This window comes from Ochotona princeps, chromosome 18, assembly GCF_030435755.1.
Source record: "Ochotona princeps isolate mOchPri1 chromosome 18, mOchPri1.hap1, whole genome shotgun sequence".
Classification (NCBI taxonomy): Eukaryota; Metazoa; Chordata; class Mammalia; order Lagomorpha; family Ochotonidae; genus Ochotona; species Ochotona princeps.
The window spans coordinates 28,677,974-28,695,583 of NC_080849.1; the positions used below are offsets into that span (position 1 = coordinate 28,677,974).

The 17,610-nt window shown below is 55.0% G+C and overlaps 1 protein-coding gene across 2 annotated transcripts in view; it reads left to right on the forward strand.

The window, feature by feature from the left end:
• CELF4 (CUGBP Elav-like family member 4) overlaps positions 1 to 17,610 on the forward strand; it is a 189,034-nt gene that overhangs the window by 157,153 nt on the left and 14,271 nt on the right. For both annotated transcript variants that reach the window (XM_058676924.1, XM_058676925.1), the window contains exons 3-9: positions 6,242 to 6,367; positions 6,609 to 6,688; positions 7,017 to 7,160; positions 8,107 to 8,254; positions 9,643 to 9,792; positions 13,378 to 13,443; positions 14,694 to 14,777. In XM_058676924.1, the coding sequence (XP_058532907.1) occupies positions 6,242 to 6,367; positions 6,609 to 6,688; positions 7,017 to 7,160; positions 8,107 to 8,254; positions 9,643 to 9,792; positions 13,378 to 13,443; positions 14,694 to 14,777 (798 nt within the window). The remainder of the gene's footprint in view (positions 1 to 6,241; positions 6,368 to 6,608; positions 6,689 to 7,016; positions 7,161 to 8,106; positions 8,255 to 9,642; positions 9,793 to 13,377; positions 13,444 to 14,693; positions 14,778 to 17,610) is intronic.

A 17,610-nucleotide genomic window follows, 5' to 3' on the forward strand; every position in this document is an offset into this window, starting at 1 on the left:
CCCGGAAGCCTGGGCTTCACTCCCACACCTCAGGTCAAAAGAGGTGGGCTGTCAGGACGGCAGCCCACATGGTCATATGACTGCACAGGGATCTACATGGCTGCGGAGGGATCACAGGGCATTGCCTGTTCCATCCTGAGAGGATATAAGCATCAGATTCAAGGGTTCTGAGGAAGAGGTCACTCTGACCCTGTCCACCACCTCTACCTGGGAGTTCAGTTTAAGGCTACGCACTGCCCTCTAGGACTGGCAAAGGAGAAGGTCACAGAGGTCTCTGGATTTGAGGATGGGATGGTCAGGCAAGCTCAAAAATTACATAGATACAGATTCCTACTGGTCCTTTTGGAGCTGTGGGTGCCATGACCTGTCCAGATTTGGAAGGGGAAATTTTTGAAAATGACTTACAGGGATGGTCAGTGTAGCTCTGGGGATGATGTCCCTTGTTCTGATTCAATCTAAGTTGGCCTCCTGGAGGAGGCTTGGTGGTATCTTCGTGGTCCTGGAAAAGCTGCTGTTTGGGGAGCCTGACTGGGCTTGGTGTACTTGGGGAGACTCCACGCCCCTTTCCCCTCGACAGCTTCACCATCCTTCGCGTAGTTGGTCCCCTGTGTGTGAGCAATAGTGAGGACAATAGTCCCAATGTCTAGCATTTTCAGAGCACTTCCTCAGTGTGACATGATGTTAAAACCCTCACTCGGCTCACATAATTTGCGGGACAGGAACCTTTAGCTCTGTCATTGTGAATGTCTGGTGTATTCTCCCACATATCCAAATGGCTGCCCCGGTGTATGAGCCTCCAGGCCCCTTTTCCCCCAGGCCCACCAGGCATGGGCCTCAGATCTACATATGCTCCCACCCCAGTGCCCCACCCTGGCAAACCTACCTGGGCAGCTGGAGGAGAGGGGGTGGCAACAGCCTGTGATGGATAAAAGGCACAAACCATCTGAGCACTGTGCCCCCCTCTCCAGCACTCCAGCAGGAAACATTGCTTAATGTCAATGGGAAAAATTAAACCAGAACTTGAGCATTAACACCAGGACACTAGCACGCCAAGGGGTGCTGCTGGCACCTGCCTGCCTGCTCCATGATGTTCCCCTGAGAGCTGCAACAGGGTCTGGTAAGGCACAGCCCTGAATTTTTCCCTTAGGGGCCTCTCAGAGTCCTGATGCTCTCATTCAGGGTGCATACAAGATACCCCTCTTTTCTGAGTCCCCTCTCCCTCACCCTTCCAGCCTGAGCCCTGTTCTGCTCTGACTCCAGCAGATAAAGCAGCCCAGGAGACTTGGTCTCACTCATGGACGAATGGGCATAGGAGCAGAAGATTCTGGCACCCAAGCTTCCCTGTTTTTGCAAAAGCACCTGGGGCTTCCGAGAGGTGACCTTCAAAGGTTTTTGTAAGGTTAGGAAACCCAACTCAGGGTGCGTTGGTGGGAGGGAACAGGCAGCTGGAAACGTAAAATCAAGCTAACCCCAGGTCCCACGGTACAAGCCCTGACCCCAGACAGTGAGAGTTTGGGAGCAGGTAAAAGGACACCCAAGGGATCCCTTCTCTTCTCAGCCTTGTTCAGATTATCTGGTGGGTATGCAGTTGTCAGCATCTGAATATCCTAACTCCAGTCCACCTCCTCCTGGAAGCCTGCAAGGTATAGATTCATCCCTCCAACCCCCAGCAAACTCCTTCTGGCTATAGGCTGTACCATCAGACCTGTTCTATCTCTGGGGCCCATAAACCACAGACTTCAGGTTTGTCATAGATCTCAGAGCCATGTTCAATCCCCAAGCCTACCTACAGAGCAAAAACCCAGTAGACTCAGAGCAGATCCTTTTTTCAGCCATGTCCCAGGCACACAGGTGGTGCTCCATAGATGCTTGTTGAAGGAGTAACCAGAAAACAGACCCAAATATTGGCAGGTGCTCCTTAAGACAGAATTGGGTGTTTTTCCCATCCACTATCTAGTCAGCTTTCCTCACTCCCAGCTCCTGGCAGTGTGGGTGCTAAGTACAGACTGCCCATTCCCTTCTGGGCACAGAGCCCAGCTGCCCCTCTTGGGTCCTTGGGGAGGGGAGAGGGACATATCAGCAGCCACCTTCTATTGCCCAGTCCTTCTCCCAGAACCCCAGGTGTGACCTCACACCTGTAGGCACAGGTCCAATGAGGGCTTTGGGGTGGATAAGCCAGAAAGATGGGGTTTAGTTTCCACCCCAGCTGTGGACTCCACTAGAACATCCTGGAGCCCTCCCTCTGCCCCAGCTTCCTCATCTTCAGTCTGAGATCAACTGCTGCACAGCCACAAGAACACACTTCTCAATATGCCCCCGCCAAGGAGCAGCCCACATGATGGCTTGAGGTTGGGGGAACAGAGAGGGCAGCACTTCCTCCAGGTCCCTGCCATGGCCCATGCAGTCTGACAGCAAACTCCTTTCTGTCCCAGAGTGGAAGGTACATGGATCCCCACCTGAGTGGGATCCCTGCAAAAGAAGAGCCTGAGTGTCCCACACCAGCCTCTGATTGTTCCCCAGGTCTCTGGGTTATCCTGGGTTGGTGACCTGTTGCTCAATGACATCTCGCGTCCCTCTGCTTTCAGTCCAGTCCCAGCTGCACTTACGTGAACACCTCAGTGGAGCAGCCCCAACTGTGGGAGGTTATGGGCTCAGGGCTAAGGACAAGGGATGCCAGTTTAGGAGCTGGGCAGTGGCCAGGGACTGCTCAGCTTACACCAGGAAGAAGGGATCTGTGCCAGTGTTGGAGGAGAGTGGGCACTGATGGGGGGAAATAAGTTACTTTCTAAGATTTCACTAGGTTGGCATCAGATCGAAGACACAGAAAAATGGTACTTTTGGTTATCTAAGAGAACATGAGTTAGTGCCTACTGGTGGTGGGATGACCAAGCAGATGGGTAGAAGCGTAGGCGACAGGGTGACATCCATCTCAGCCGGTCAGCCACAGCCTTAGAGACTGGTCCAGCCTATTGCTTCTAGTGCCTGCCTTGCCCTAAGATGTGAGTCCTCTGCCAGCTTCCCTTCATGACCTCTGTGCCCTCCCAGCAGAAGTGTTTCTCTTGGCTAGATCAGAGAACAGGGCAAACCACTAAGGGGACACAGCAGTTCCTTCTCTGGTTGCTCCTAAATCAGGAAACCCAAAGAATTACAACAGCCTGTGTGGTTACTGTGTGTCTGGAATCCTGACAAGCAAGTACCATGAGAGTACGGGACAGTTACAGAGCTGGGAGGCAAGGAGGCTGGAGTGCAAGCAGGAGTGGGCCGGGCCCAGGAGTAGGTCCACTGCTGATCTCAGTGCCTGGAGGGCTCCTGGTCTGAAAAACAAGCCTTCAGAGTCACTGCCACTCTGACCAAAGGTGCCCAACCGCATACCACATGGAAGCCAGTGTGTGGGGCAGATGGGCTGGATTCCTGAATACCTGAGAGGAAGTGGGTATGGAGTCTGCATTCTCTGGCTCCTTGCAACCTTCTGGAAAGGTCTCCCTGGGAAAATCGCACCTGGTTACCCCACAGGTTTCAGAAGACCTCAAAAAGGGACTGCTCGGGCATGCCACAGAGAACCATGGAGCAAACGGAGATGGCAGGGGCCAGAGAAGGGAATTAGCAAAAAAGGAAAAAGAAAAAAAGAAAAACAAAACAACACTGGCAAAAGAGCGGCTGGCAGGAAAGGCATGTGTGGATGAATTTTAATGCAATCAGAAAGCTGTCGTAATGATAATAAAGGAACACTCTCAGACGTCAGGAGAGGCGAAGGCAGGAGACGGCCAGCCCAGCATTTAAATCAGGCTCCAGCAGGCGAAGGAGGTGCCTGCCCCTTTCCTTCACTTTTCTTGCCCTGGGAAGAAATAGAATCTTCAAGCAGGAGGGCCGGGGATAAGCAAGGGGTGGGGTTTAACTTCTTAGTCTGTGGAAATCGTATTTCACCGGGATCTGAAAAAGGTGCCAAGGAGTGGGAGAGTGGGAGGAGCCGCGCTGGGTTTCATGGGAGAGGAGTATCAATCCCTGCAGGGAAGGTACTCCAGCTTGCACTTTTAGCAAAATGATACTGCTGCCTCCTGAATTCGAACAAAAGCTCCACCCCTCTACCCGCCTCCACTCACCCTTTCCATCAACCCCTTTCCTCACATACATCCTCCTACTCCCATTTCCAATTCCCCTCTCTCTCTGGCTCCAGCCATTCTCACTCTCACTCTGCACTACACTCCATCCACCCTCTCTCTTTTTCTGGTTGTTTTTCCAGTCCCTGTTCCCCCTACCTCAGAGCCTGAAGCCCTGGAGGGGAGGGGAGGAGTATCAGAGCCCTGGAAAGCAGCCAAGGCTGCAGTGGGCATTTGGGCACAGGCTGCAGGACCCAGAGTTTGGCTGAAGCCTCATTAGACTGGAGGGCCAGGCTGGTGTCTGCTGACCCCAACTAGAGACAGGAACCAAGCACAGAACCCAGCAAGACACAGGAAGAGTCAGGACCCAGTGTCACCTGACAGTGGAGCCCAGTGCTGGCTGCTACTGGGCTGAGGGACCAACTGGCCAAGGTCAGGGCTTCCTGAGCTGGAGGACCCTGGGGCAGCTTAGGAAGGAATATAGAGAGTCATCGACATACCCTTGATTCTGCTCCAGGCCCCAGGACAGTCACTCAGCTGCAGAAACTCCCCTGATGGAGTAGACAGGTGAGCAATGGCTTCAGGGTAAGAGCAACCAATCTCTCAGGGTGCAGAAGGATGTGGGGTCCTGGGTGCCCTTGTGATCACAAGAAACCATGAACATGTACGTGGCCGTGTGCTGGGGCTTTGATGGCCTTGGCCATGTGTCCATCATTAGGAATCCACAAACATGTAGCCAGTGCCCACTGTGTACTGTCACGACCAGATGCTCTCCTAGTGACTACTGACTGCATGCCAGTTCAGCCCTCCCCAACTGTTTAAAACAGCCATTCATGGACTGGGAGGGTGAGAGTCACAGGGCCAGTGTGGGAGGCCTGTCTGCTCCAGGACATCAGGCTCCAGGTGTAAGTCCCATCAGCCGGGAGCCAGCCTTATCTGGGAACTCTCCGGCTCCCACATCGGGTGATCAGTGTGGACTGTGAGCTGGGGCCACAGTTCCTTTCCATCTATGGCTTCCTTTCCTTGTGGCTTCCTCGGGGGGGTTCTCTAACAGCATGACACTGGCTTCCCTCCCAGAGCAAACACCCCCGTTCCCCCACAAAGAGTGGAAGCTGATTCCTTTTCCCACCGGCCTTCATTTGGGTCAGGAATTGTTAGAGCAGTCACGCAGAGGGAAGAGCCAACTCCACCTGCCACTGAGAGGAATGAAAACCATGCTGACGCACTAGCACGTGTCTAGAAGGCCCTTCTGCAGGCACTTCCCCAAGCTGTTCCAGATCCACACTCCAGTGCCCCCTGCCACTCCCACCCTCCTCACTGGTCCTGGGGGCTAAGCACCATCAGAGTGCTCAAGGGTGAATGCTCAGCCTGGACCAACAGGCAAGGCCAGATGAAGGTAAAACCTGGTAAGACAGAAAGAAGGTGGGACCATGGAATGGCCCTCAACATGCCTTTTTTCAAACTGTGTTTTCCCTAACTGGCCCAAGGGTCACTGTAAAGCTGGATCTGCTTCTCCAGGGAGCAGATTGGTGGAAGGGGTGAAGGAAGGGAGCCAGCCAGCTACAATCTGTACCTACCTGCAAGGTGTCTTTGGATCCTGGCTGTAGGGACAGGCAAGGGAGGCAGAACACATGGGGGTGGGGAGACCACATTTCAACTGAGCCATGAAAGAGGAAGCAACAGTGACATGGAGTGGAGGGGAGAGCACAAGGAGTATATGCAAAGGCCTGAGGGAAGTGGGCACAGACCTGGCAGCTGAGGAGGATTTAGGAGGAAGGAGGAAGCAAAGTCAAGGCGACCAAAAGCCCCCCAACAGGCCCAGTGCCCTGTGTGCCCGCCATGCACGCAGGCGGAGGCCGAGGCCGAGTCGCTGCAACCCGGCTCCTGCATGCTACAGCCCCTTGCCCTCCAGCTTATCAACCCAATTCCAGTTCCTGCTTTGGCCCCTGGCCTCTCCCTCTCCCAGCCTTCCGTCCAGTTATTCCCTCTCCTCCAGCCCCCAATTGCGTTTCCCCTACCCATTCCAGCTGTGCCCTTCTCTTCCCAATTCCCCCTCTCTCCCAACCCCACCCCCACCCCCGGGTCCGCCTCTGCGCTGCCCGGCCCCAGGCCCCGGTAAGCATCTCCTAATTTTGTTCTAGAAGATAGAAAACTCTTCGTGGGCATGCTCAACAAGCAGCAGTCCGAGGACGACGTACGCCGCCTCTTCGAGGCCTTCGGCAACATCGAGGAGTGCACGATCCTTCGCGGGCCCGACGGCAACAGCAAGGGTGCGCGGGGCGGGGCCTCTGGGGTGGGGCCTTCGGGAGAGCTAGGGTGAGCTAGTGCCCGGCCACCACGAGGCGCTCCAAGTCTGAACTGGAAGGAGCGGTGTCACTGGGTGTCTCCGTTGTTCTTTTCCGATCCAGAAGTCTCATCCGTTCTCCTCTCCTTGGGGACCTTGACCCCTTGTGCTCTGATGGGCGGCGCTGCGGGTACCCAGGCGAGGCTCAGCCTGTTGTGTTTCCACAGGGTGCGCCTTCGTGAAGTACTCGTCCCACGCCGAGGCGCAGGCCGCCATCAACGCGCTCCACGGCAGCCAGACCATGCCGGTGAGTGCGCGTTCCTGTGGCGGGACCAGGTAGCGTCCTTCATACCCCTCCCTGCCCTGCCCGTAGCTGGCTCCTGATGCAAGAATGCTCAGCTTCTACTCCCTCGTCTCAGACTCGGGGTGCTGAGGCCCAGGCCCCTTGAGAACCCGGCCTGGAATTTCCCAGATAGAAAAAGCCCACCGCGCTGGGGTTGTGTCCTGGTGGTTCCCAGTCCTCATGGTTGCCTGCCGCCATGCGCCTGTTGCATGGCGCCTCCCTGCAGAAGAGGCAGGGTGGGCCCAGAGATCCTGGGGCAGGTGGGCCTCACGCACCACCTCGGGGGCCGTAGGGAGCTTCGTCCAGCCTGGTGGTCAAGTTTGCTGACACGGACAAGGAGCGCACGATGCGGCGGATGCAGCAGATGGCTGGCCAGATGGGCATGTTCAACCCCATGGCCATTCCGTTTGGGGCCTACGGCGCCTATGCCCAGGCAGTAAGTGGGGGCAAGGACTGGGGGTGGATTCTGGAACTCACTCCCTCCTCAGGGGCCTTGTGTGAAGGGGTAGGAGAAGGCTGGTCCAGTTGTAGTGGGGGCAGTTGCTGCTATGCCATGAGGGCCACCATCCTGCTTCTTAAGGGAGGCACTGGAGGGAAGGCTATTGAGCTGGGCAGCAAGATGGGTAAGGCTGAGCAACCCTCAGTTCACGGGTGGTGTTCAGGTGCCCCTAACCCGGCCCCTACCTCAGGGCAGGTGTCCTCAGGCCTTCTGGTCATTCCTGGCAGAGGTCCTAGGGATGCCCTCTAGCCCTTCTCCCATAGTCCTCCTCCTCCGTCATTAGAACCTACTCTGCCACAACTGTCCAGGCAGCTTCTGGCTCGTGCCACAGCCCTGCTGTGGGTGGCACTGAGGTTGATCATAAGAATGTTGACTTACCTCACCCTCCTCACAAGTGTAAAGCCTTGGCCACTTTCAGAAGCCTTCCCTGTCCCCTTTCAGCCTGGTGACATTGGGGACACCTATGGTTCCAGGCACGTGTGCCCAGCAGACTGTAGATTAAAGCCATTTTGGACAGGTACCTATGCCAAGTTATTCTGACAGAGGCTGCCCCAACATGCCTATGGCACTTGGGTGTCACAGCCCCACGAGTGTCTGGCCTTGTTCACGGGGGAAGATCAGCACCTGCAGATCCAGTTCCCCTCTCTTCCTTAACAGTGCTGAGTCCCAGAGTCTCAGCTACTTCTGAGTGTAACTGGCTTTCTAAAATGCCATAAGGACCAGGGCAGGCACTGGGGCTCTCTAGAGGTGGTGGCTGGGTGTCTGGGCTCCCTGGGGCTCAGGGCCTGGGAGTTTGGTCTCTAGGAGCTGAGCCCCCCCCAACCCAGCAGGGAGGGATTCCTTCTGGAAGCGCGTGATATTTTTTCTACTCCCTCTGCCCCAGCTGATGCAGCAGCAAGCGGCCCTCATGGCATCAGTCGCTCAGGGGGGCTACCTGAACCCCATGGCTGCCTTCGCTGCCGCCCAGATGCAGCAGATGGCGGCCCTCAACATGAACGGCCTGGCGGCCGCACCTATGACCCCAACCTCAGGTGAGCCAACAGATATCAAGAACTTGGGGCCTGGTCTGATGGGAGAGTAGCCAAGGCCCAGTTTGATCCCAAGTTTTGGCTACCAGTAGACCAGGATTCGGGTTGTTCTCTGAAAGTTTGTTTCAAAAAGGGTCTAAACACGGGGGCCCAAGGGAAGGTGAGATGTGGGCCCTATGCAGTCTATTGTGTGATTTCAGGGTGCTGGGACTTTCACTCAAGTGGCTTCACCTTATCAGGAAAGAGTTTACCTTGATCTCTAATAGATACCTAGGAAGAAATTGACATGACAACATCTCTCTTTAGGGCATGCCAGGGTATGTCCAGAACCTGACCCAATCCCAGAAGGAGCCCCTTTTCTCATTTATTTCTAACCTTAGGGTTACTAGATTATCCTAAGACAGCCACACAACCACAAGTGCTAAAAAAAACTGGGGTTGGAAAACACCATAACTTGCAATTTTTAATTATTGATTTTTAACCAGCACAGTTAGGCCTCCTTCCAACACCAGTTTATTTGTCAATGTCCAGAGGCCACTCTGTTTGTCACATCTAGGACAGGAGAGAGAAATCCTACTTCTATCTAGTGGGGAAAGACTAGAGACTCTACACTGCCCAGGTCTGCTTCATTAAGGAGTTCCCTAGCTCTGAGTGACAGTAGTATTAACACTGAGAAACTCTATGTGATGGACCCAAGGACTGGCCCTTGCACTCTATGCTCTCTTTCACTAGGTCCCCTTGGCTATTTGCATCCAGTCAATGGCAGCAGATTTCCTGACACCCAGAGGCTGTTCTTTTCCCAGCTAAAAGCCACAAAACATATTGTTCCATCTCCAGACCCAACTTAAACATTACACCCCAGCTCTGATTCCCAGCCTGAGATACGTATGTGTCCAAGGTGATGGACCAGCCCCATGTCCTCATCCTCAGAGAGACTTTCCTGAAATGCAAGGAAACACCAGGACTGAACCTTCCTACATTTGAACAGTCAGACCTCTTTCAGAGGACACAGATACCCCCCCCTCCTGGAACAAACAAAGACTGTCTGTCCTGACTTAGCTAAGATGAGCAAGAGTCCCTGAAGATGACCCTAAAGAAAGACAAGTGTGGTTAAAAGCCAAGAGTAGGTCTAGGGGTGAGCCTTCAGTGGTCAAGAAAGTCCTCTTGGGCAGGGACTTGGACTCCATCTTGAAGGATGAATGCAATCAGGATGTGTAAGGCCACTCCATCTAGGGGGATAAGCCAACACATGAGTCACAGATAAGATTGAGCTGGTATATGAGGTCCAAGTCTGTGCCTCAGTTCTTGGGGCCAGCCTGGTGGAGCTCCATGGGCTGGTCGTCCTCACCTCTCTTCTACTTGCTTCCCCACCTCCACCCCCTTGGAACCAGGTGGCAGCACCCCTCCGGGCATCACTGCACCAGCCGTGCCTAGCATCCCGTCCCCCATTGGGGTGAACGGCTTCACCGGCCTTCCCCCACAGGCCAATGGGCAACCTGCTGCAGAAGCTGTGTTTGCCAATGGTATCCACCCCTACCCAGGTAAGCATACTCCTTGTCCAGTCTGTCCTGGCTCTTGATGTTATAACAGGACCTGTGTACTCTGTCAGTTCCTTGGTGGAATCCCAAATGTGGCCAGGGACGGCCCGCTCCCTCCTCTATCTTAGGGAGCCTGTGGTGAGAAAGAAGGAAGCAAAATTCCATCTACTTGAAGCTTTGATTAGTGAGGAAGAATCTCATTGTAGGGCTCCCTTGAGGGAAAGAGACTGGAGGCAATTGTGCAACCACATAGAGAGGTTAGTAACTGCACATTAAGTGAACATGAATCTGACCTATAGGAAGTCAAGAGGTAGTTGCCAAAAGAATAATCAGATTTAGTGTTGAGTAGGAAAAAGTTCTTTTTGGATGAGTGTATTGATTGGCAGTCTGGGCAGTCCATCAGTCTGGTCACTTGGTGTGAAAAAAACTCTGGTCAGCACCCTGGACAGCTTCAGGATCCAAAACAGGAAAATGAAGGCTCTTTTTCTCAGGTGGTAAGAGTATGCAGCTGTCTGAAACAGTTCTCTGCTCTGCAGGGTGGACTGATATGAGGGAGAGGAGGGAGGACTCAAAAGCCCTAGAACAGACCAGCTGGGTGGTAGTTAAGAGGATAGCACAGGAGTGCTATCCTGCTCCTGGAAGGGATAGGATGAGGTCCTCTGCAAGCATCAGTAAAGGCCCAGCCTGCACTGCATGGAAGGAGGGCCCTGGAAGAAGGGTGGGGCATAGGTTCATCCCTTGAGAGGTCTGGGTCTGGTAGAGAACACCAACCACTTCTACAAAATAATGAGACAATCAAGTTTGAATATTCTGACTCCAGATGGAAGAGGATTGACATGAAGGGGGAACTCTATGGGCAGAAGAAGCCCCCAGGGAGGAGGAGGTAATTTAGGACTTCATATCAGATGAGCAGGACTGGAGAAGAGAGGAGGAACAAGCAGCCCACTCCTGTGAGAGGGGGTTGCCTAGAGGGACTTGCAGGAGAGGGCAGACAGCCAGCCTGAGGCAGATCAACAAGGAGGGTGATGACATGCTCCCCACCTGGGAGCCCATTCGAATCCAGTGTAAGGATGGCTAAAACTAGAGAAATCTAGAGTCAGAATTCCCTTTGCAGTGGGCCCAGGCATCTGTAACATACAAAAGTCCCACTGGCAATAGAGGCCAAAAGTCTTGTCCTGGAAGCAAATAGAGAATTTCCTGACTCTGAACTTGGAGTTGTCCTTGATCCCACTCTGGTGCAAAGCGTAGAGAAGAGGCCAGAGAGATCCAGATAGTGAAGTAGAATTCAGAGTGTTGTCTGAGGCTGAAAATTTCAGTCTGGGAGGGGTGGCAGGGCAAGGCTTGGCAAGCCAGAGGTGGAAGAGACTCTGCCAATCAGGCTTGTGGGCTGGAAGATGCCATCCCCAGCACATCTGGGTGGCTGTGTTCTGTGCTCCTCCTTGCCTCTGGTCCCATCTGGATCTAAGAATCCTGACAAACCTGTTCCTTCCCCACCCGCACCAGCATCTGTGAGCCTTTTCCCCTTATGGAATTTGGAACTGTTCCTTTCCCCCATTTGTAACAATCTGCCACATCCTATAAACAATTCCCTGCCAGAGCAGGAGGGAGGGATAGAGGAAAGGAAAGGCGAAAAGCAGTGCATTAAAAAAATTAATTTACCAGCGTCAGATGCGGAGTTTGGAGCTGCTGTAATGAGCGAGATCCTTCAAAATGCTCACTCTTTGGCAGTTACTAATGAGGTCGTTAGGCAAAGAAGCAGAGAGGGTCCCACTACTGCTCTTCTGCATTTCCTAGCCCCAGGTAGCTCCTCTCTACACACCTCTTACTCATCAAGAGCATGTGGGAAGCACACAGGAAGGCCTTGGCTGCCATCTAACACCCTTGAAGAAATGGCTTCCACAAACATTAAGACGTTCATTCATTCCTAAAGTTGCACTCCTTAGACTTAATCAGGTGTTGAGCACTGCCTGAAGGTGGGGACTGGCTGCCACAGAAGTTGTGCAGGTTTGGTTTTGTGTGAGGGCACCAAACTGTGCCACAAGGAAGGAAGGGATGCCCTTTTCTAATCTGCATGAAGCTGCCATACGTGCAGGGTGAGCAGTTGGGAAGACTAAGAGGACAAGCCAGACATGGCCCCTCCCTTGGCCAAGGATTTAGAGACTGGCAGACTTGACTGGCAGAGGCAACAGCAGGCAGGAAGAGACCATACCACCAAGTATGCCACAGCTGGGAGCTCTTGGCTCTAGTCTCTGCCACGGGGTGGTTGGGGACAGGGTGTTGGGCCGGGACGGGATGAAGCCTGCCTCCTGAGTCATCTTTAGCTCTTCTGTTCTGTGCCAAGCTTCCATAGACCCAGCTTTCCTGCTGCACCCCAGTTCCTAGTGCCTGTGGGGTATGCCATCTGCTGTCTCTGGGGACTTCAGTTCAAGGCTTTTCCCTGGGCTCCCCCTGAGGCCCAGGACTTTTTTTTTTCTAATGGAATTTTACTGAGACTCAGGGACAAGAGCTCAGGAGAGAGGTTTGGGAATGCTCCCAGTCTGAAGTTTGGGAATTCACAGCGTGGCTCACCTGGGGGCACAGGCAGAGGAGCCAAGATGGTTGTCTTGCTTCTGCCTGTGTTACCGAGTTCGCCCCCACAAAGCATCCTGGGGATCCTCCCTCTGTGTGAGCATCTGTCTCCTCCCACGTCCGTGGCCTCCAAGGCCAGCCCGCCTCCACGTCACTCTTCCTGTCTTGGTCACTGGAAGTGGTATCCGCTGCCAGTCCCACTCACAGCTCCTACAGAGACAGCAAAGGAGAGATGTGAACCCACCCTGTGCCGCAGGCCAGCTTCCCCGAGCTTCTTGCCGAAGTGTCATATCAAGGGTCCTCCCTTGGTACTGTGCAGTAGGACCTTACAGAGTTGCAGGTTCAGAATGGGAGACAGGTCTTCAGTCGTCTGGTTCCTCAGTGTCTATAGGCACTGCCCTTCTCCCAGCCTGCTGGGGAGCCAAGCTTGGTGTGGCTAGTGCCTGCTGGGAAGGGGATCAGCCATGGCCAGGAGGGGAAGGCCTCTGTATCCTGCGCAGGTGCCCTAGGAATGACAGTGCCTCCATAAGAGCAGGAACAAGCTGCCACAGTGACCACAGGATTTTCCAGGCTGTCCCTTTGCTCCGTACCCCAGGCTTGTGCTGAGCATTAATCAGAAGGAACCCACCCTCCTGATGGCCTCGTCCCCCTTCCCAGTTCTTCTCCAAGGCCAAAACCGCCTCCTCACCCCCAAGTCTCTCCACCCAGCAGCTGATGGCTGAACCTCTATGGCATCTCTGCAGCAGACTTGTACCTGAACCCATACCTCGTCCCTACCCTTAGCCCAGCTGCAGCCTGTACCCCCCAACCAGGGTGGGCAACTCTCTACCCTGCTAAGGGTCTAGGGCTGGGGAGCAGGTGCCTGCAGGGCCCAGGCATTCAGGGCTATGGTCTCAGATGCCCTGGACACTAGCTGGAATGGGCAGTATAGACATTGCATTGTCTCGGGGAGCGCGGAGGGATGTGTGTGGCAGGTTTGGGTGGCCATTGCTGACCTCTACCCCCTTGGCTCCCCTGCAGCACAGAGCCCCACCGCCGCGGACCCCCTGCAGCAGGCCTACGCCGGAGTGCAGCAGTATGCAGGTCGTTAGTATCCACGCGTCCCCACGGCTCTCATACAGCTCCGTTCATCTTGCCAACGCCCAGAGCTCTCGGGGCCCAACAAGATCTGGGCCCAGCACTATATGGGGTTGAGGAGGGAGTGGTAGGAAGCCCACTGGCACTCGGGGCAGACATTAAACACCTTTCTATCCCACACCAGCAGGGTGCCCTGGTTGTGATGGGTGGGCAGAACTTGGGATGAGATAGCCAGTCAACTCCTGTTGTACTATCAGGAGCACCAGGCAACAGGGCAATGCTAGTGGCTGACACCTGCCATGCTGCCTGGTATAGTCCACAGGCCAAGGGTTTGAAAAAATCAGGGAGCCTAGGAGAGGGGCAGATCTCACAGGCATCAGACATGAGCCTGAGCAAATACAGGCAGGGAGGAGGGAGGAGGGGTGAGGAGATAGCTCTGGGGCCAACAGATAGCCCTGGCTCAGTAGGCCCAGCCAGGCTATCAGCCCAGCTTCTCCATCTTCATCCCTGGCCTGGGCCACACACCACGGTCCTCTGAGTCAGCCTGGGACCTACTGTCTAACTCTGCCAGGGCCCTCTGCTGCCTTAAAAGAGCCAGACATGGGGCTACTGGCAGGGTGGGGACTTAGAGGGTGCCTTGCTCATCAGGAGTCCAGAGGAAGCTCTTTAACCTGCTGGACCCCTGAGTTCTGCGCTCCATCCCTACAGTGCCAGGAGCCAGGCTAAGCCAAGAAGAGCTCTGGCCATTCCTGTCCCATCTCTGACTCTTTCCATCTGAGTCCACAACCCAACAGGCATGTCCAGTTCAGTTTGCTGACCCCAGAGATGACCCTGCAGTTCCCCTAGAGGCTGAGTCCACACTTCGGGGGACTCCCTACCTCCAACATGGGCACCTCTCAGAATGAAAGGCACAAGAACCTTCTAGAGGGTTCCAGAAGGTGTGGTGCCATCTTACTCAAAGCATCTTGATTTTGTGGTACCCTTACGTGTGGACTCTCCACTGTCCAGATTAAGACTGCCTCCTTCCCCCAAACATACACCCACAAGAGTACACACACATATGGCCAATTCTAACGGTCACACTGCTACTTCCGCCTGAAGTGGCTTTATCTCAGGTGGCTGGGTTTGCACACACCTGCCAGCTGCCCCGCTGACACTGAAATTTCTCTTTCTTCCTGCTGCTCGCCTGTCTTTCTCCACATCATGTTGCTGTCGTTCTGCCCTGCCGTCTTCTTCGCCGTCTCTCTTTGGCTCCCCAGCAGCCGCCTACCCTGCTGCCTATGGTCAGATAAGCCAGGCTTTTCCTCAGCCACCACCGATGATTCCCCAGCAACAGAGAGAAGGTGGGTATGCCGTCCCTCCTCCCCTTCTCTCCCCAGATAGGTGCTCCCTTTGGCTGGATGTGGTCATGTTGGCATGTTGTGTGGGGGCATCAGGGGTGGGAAAACCGCACCTTGGGGACAGCTCAGCAGACCTAATGGGCAGAGAACAGGACCGAATGGCCCCGGGCTGGCGGTGGGTCTTGCACAGGGCATGTTTCCCACTTGCCTTGTCATTTGCTGCTGGTCTGACGCAGCTCAATGTGCGCAGACCTTGCTGTGGGAATCAATATTCGGAGATGGCCAGGTGTGCTCCCTGCCCGGCAAGCCCTGCAAGCAGCATAGCAACAGCACCCAGAGAGAGGCTGCAGTCCAGGCTCAGGGAGGAGCTAGGGGCTTGTATTTTAGGGGTTTTTTATCAGACTTGCTGGGGAGCAGGTAGGGTAGCCAGAAGGCAAGACTTGAGCAGTGGGGTGGATTTTTGTGGTTCCAGCCCTGACAGCTGAGGGCATTGAGAAGGAACAGACTGAGGTGAGGTGCTGGGATGGGTGAGATCCAAGAATACTCCCCCCGCCACACACACACACCCTGCTGGGCAGAGTTGGGCTGTGGGGAAGATGGGAGGAGTTGAGGGACTTATGGTGGAGGGGAATGGAGGAAGTCAAGTCGTTCATGCTACTTGAAGCGGTGACCCCAAGTGACCAGGAGAAATGTGTAGAGCTCCCAAGGCATGGCAAGGGCACAGGAGGCTCCAGAACACTGCTTCCAGGAGCCCCAGTGTGTATGGGACAGGAGAGGCAAGGTAGGTGGGCTGGGGTCGCAGGGACTCCCAAGGACTCCAGCCCTCAGTCAGGGAGACAGGAGCTTGCTAAAGGAGCTCACCTTCGGCAAGGGTCCTTGAGCCTGCAGAGAGAGAGAGAGAGCCAGCCCAAGAGGCAGGAAGCTAACAAGGCCCTGTCCTATGATCTTATGATCCCTAAGTGCCTGACCTCCAGCCCCTGCTATGATTCCTAGCCCTAGGATGAAGTGAGCCCTGGGAAGGACCTTGAGCACCTCCTTATCCCAGTCTCTTCCATCAGACTAGCCCTGACCGTTTGGAGGAGATCCTCTTGGTGGGACTCCCAGCTGGGCCACTTCCTCCTCCCATTGTGACCCCAAGCCCCCAGCTTTCGGATCGGCACATGTAAAAAGCTGAGTCTACCTGTCTGAGGTCCAAGCCACTCCCTCACCACGTCGTCAGCCTCTCTTAACACCTTCCAGGAGGCATCCTATGTCACCAGAGCTCCCCACACCCAGGACAGCCAGGTTACAGAGACCTAGGCAGTACACAGCTGGCCCCTGCCTGCCTGCCCTCTACTGTCATGCCCTGCGGCAGACAGGCTGCCCCATGTCTCCTCCAGTCTAAGCTTTCGTCACTCAGCAGAGAGCTGTAACCACAAGCCCTGCTGGCTTGAGAACGCAGTCAGCTCCCTGTGGGCACAAAGGTCTCTTCACTCTGCTACACACACACACACACACACACACACACACACACACATACACACACATGCAGATACATGCACAAAATGCAGTGACAGGCCAATGCCACTCTAACCAACACACATGATGGCTCCTACTGCTGGCCTGGAGCTCAGGACCCTCATGACCTACTGCCTCTCCACCCCGGCATCTGCCTCCTGCCTTTTCCATCTCCCAGTAGTTTCACCTCTCTCTGACCCCATGCCCTGCCACCCAGGCCAGGCCCCAGTGGCCACTGCTCTCTGTAGACCCTCCTTGAGGCTGAGAGCCTCCCCTAGTTCTTCTCCTTCTCCCTGGTTGCATTGCACATGCTGAACCGCACTCCAATAGCGAGGGATTGGCCAGGGCAGGATGAGAACCCAGAAACCATACTGCACACGCAGGCAAGATGAGGGTGCTGGGAGTGAGTGGTTGGGAAAACTGCAATGGGCCTGGAAGAGAGGAGTGGGGGAAGTGGGCAGGCCTGCCAGCCTGGTCGGGGGCAGGCAGCGGTCGCCCAGTGTGGATATTTCCACGGCTATGTTGAGCCTGAGGACAGACAGGCTGCTGGTGGTTTTGGGGGGAGCGGGGCGAGTCCTGCCAGAGCCAGGTGTACAGAGAGAAAAGGTGTGCCTGGAGTCGGTCTCTCTGTGGAGCTGCTGGCACATCAAGGCATGCTGGTTGCTGTGGAGGTTCCTCCTGCCAGATCCTTGTCTCTGAGTGGAGCTTGGAAAGTAACAACGGCCTGCAGAGACCACCCGCATGCAGCTGGGAGGAGGCTGCCCGCAGTGCTGGCTGCAGCATGGCCCTGCCTGGAGCTCTGTTCACCATTTCTCACACCCCTAATGAGCTGCCAGTCTAGGCCTCGGGAGTAAAGGAACTAATTCAGGGTGTGGCCACAGTCAGGCTGGGGCTGGAGTGTCGCCCCAGGGGCCTGGCCTAACGCCTTGTGCAGGTGGGACTGAGCACAGGGGTTCCTGACCAGGAAGAGGCGCAGACACAACATCCTGGGGAAGCAGCTTGCAGTACCTGAACTTAGAGTGAGGGTCTCTAGTGAGGCAGCTGTCCGCAGGTGGTGGGGCTAAAAGCAAACATGAGCAGAGAGGGCAGGCCAGGGGGCAGGAGTGGGTTAGTAGATGCCCCTTTCCCTAGGGAGTTCTCCATTGGCTTGCAAAGGAAACCTCCAGAAGGCAAGGAAGAAAGCCACTACCCCAGAGTATGGAAGGTGGGCAGGCAGGAATAGTGACCTTGGGCCTTAGGGCTGTGTTTGCCCCAAGGGGGTCATCCTCTAGCTGGGAGGCATGGAGGGGCACAGTATAGGGTGTGGCTGGAGGGTACAGCAGGTGCAAGGCTAGAGGGG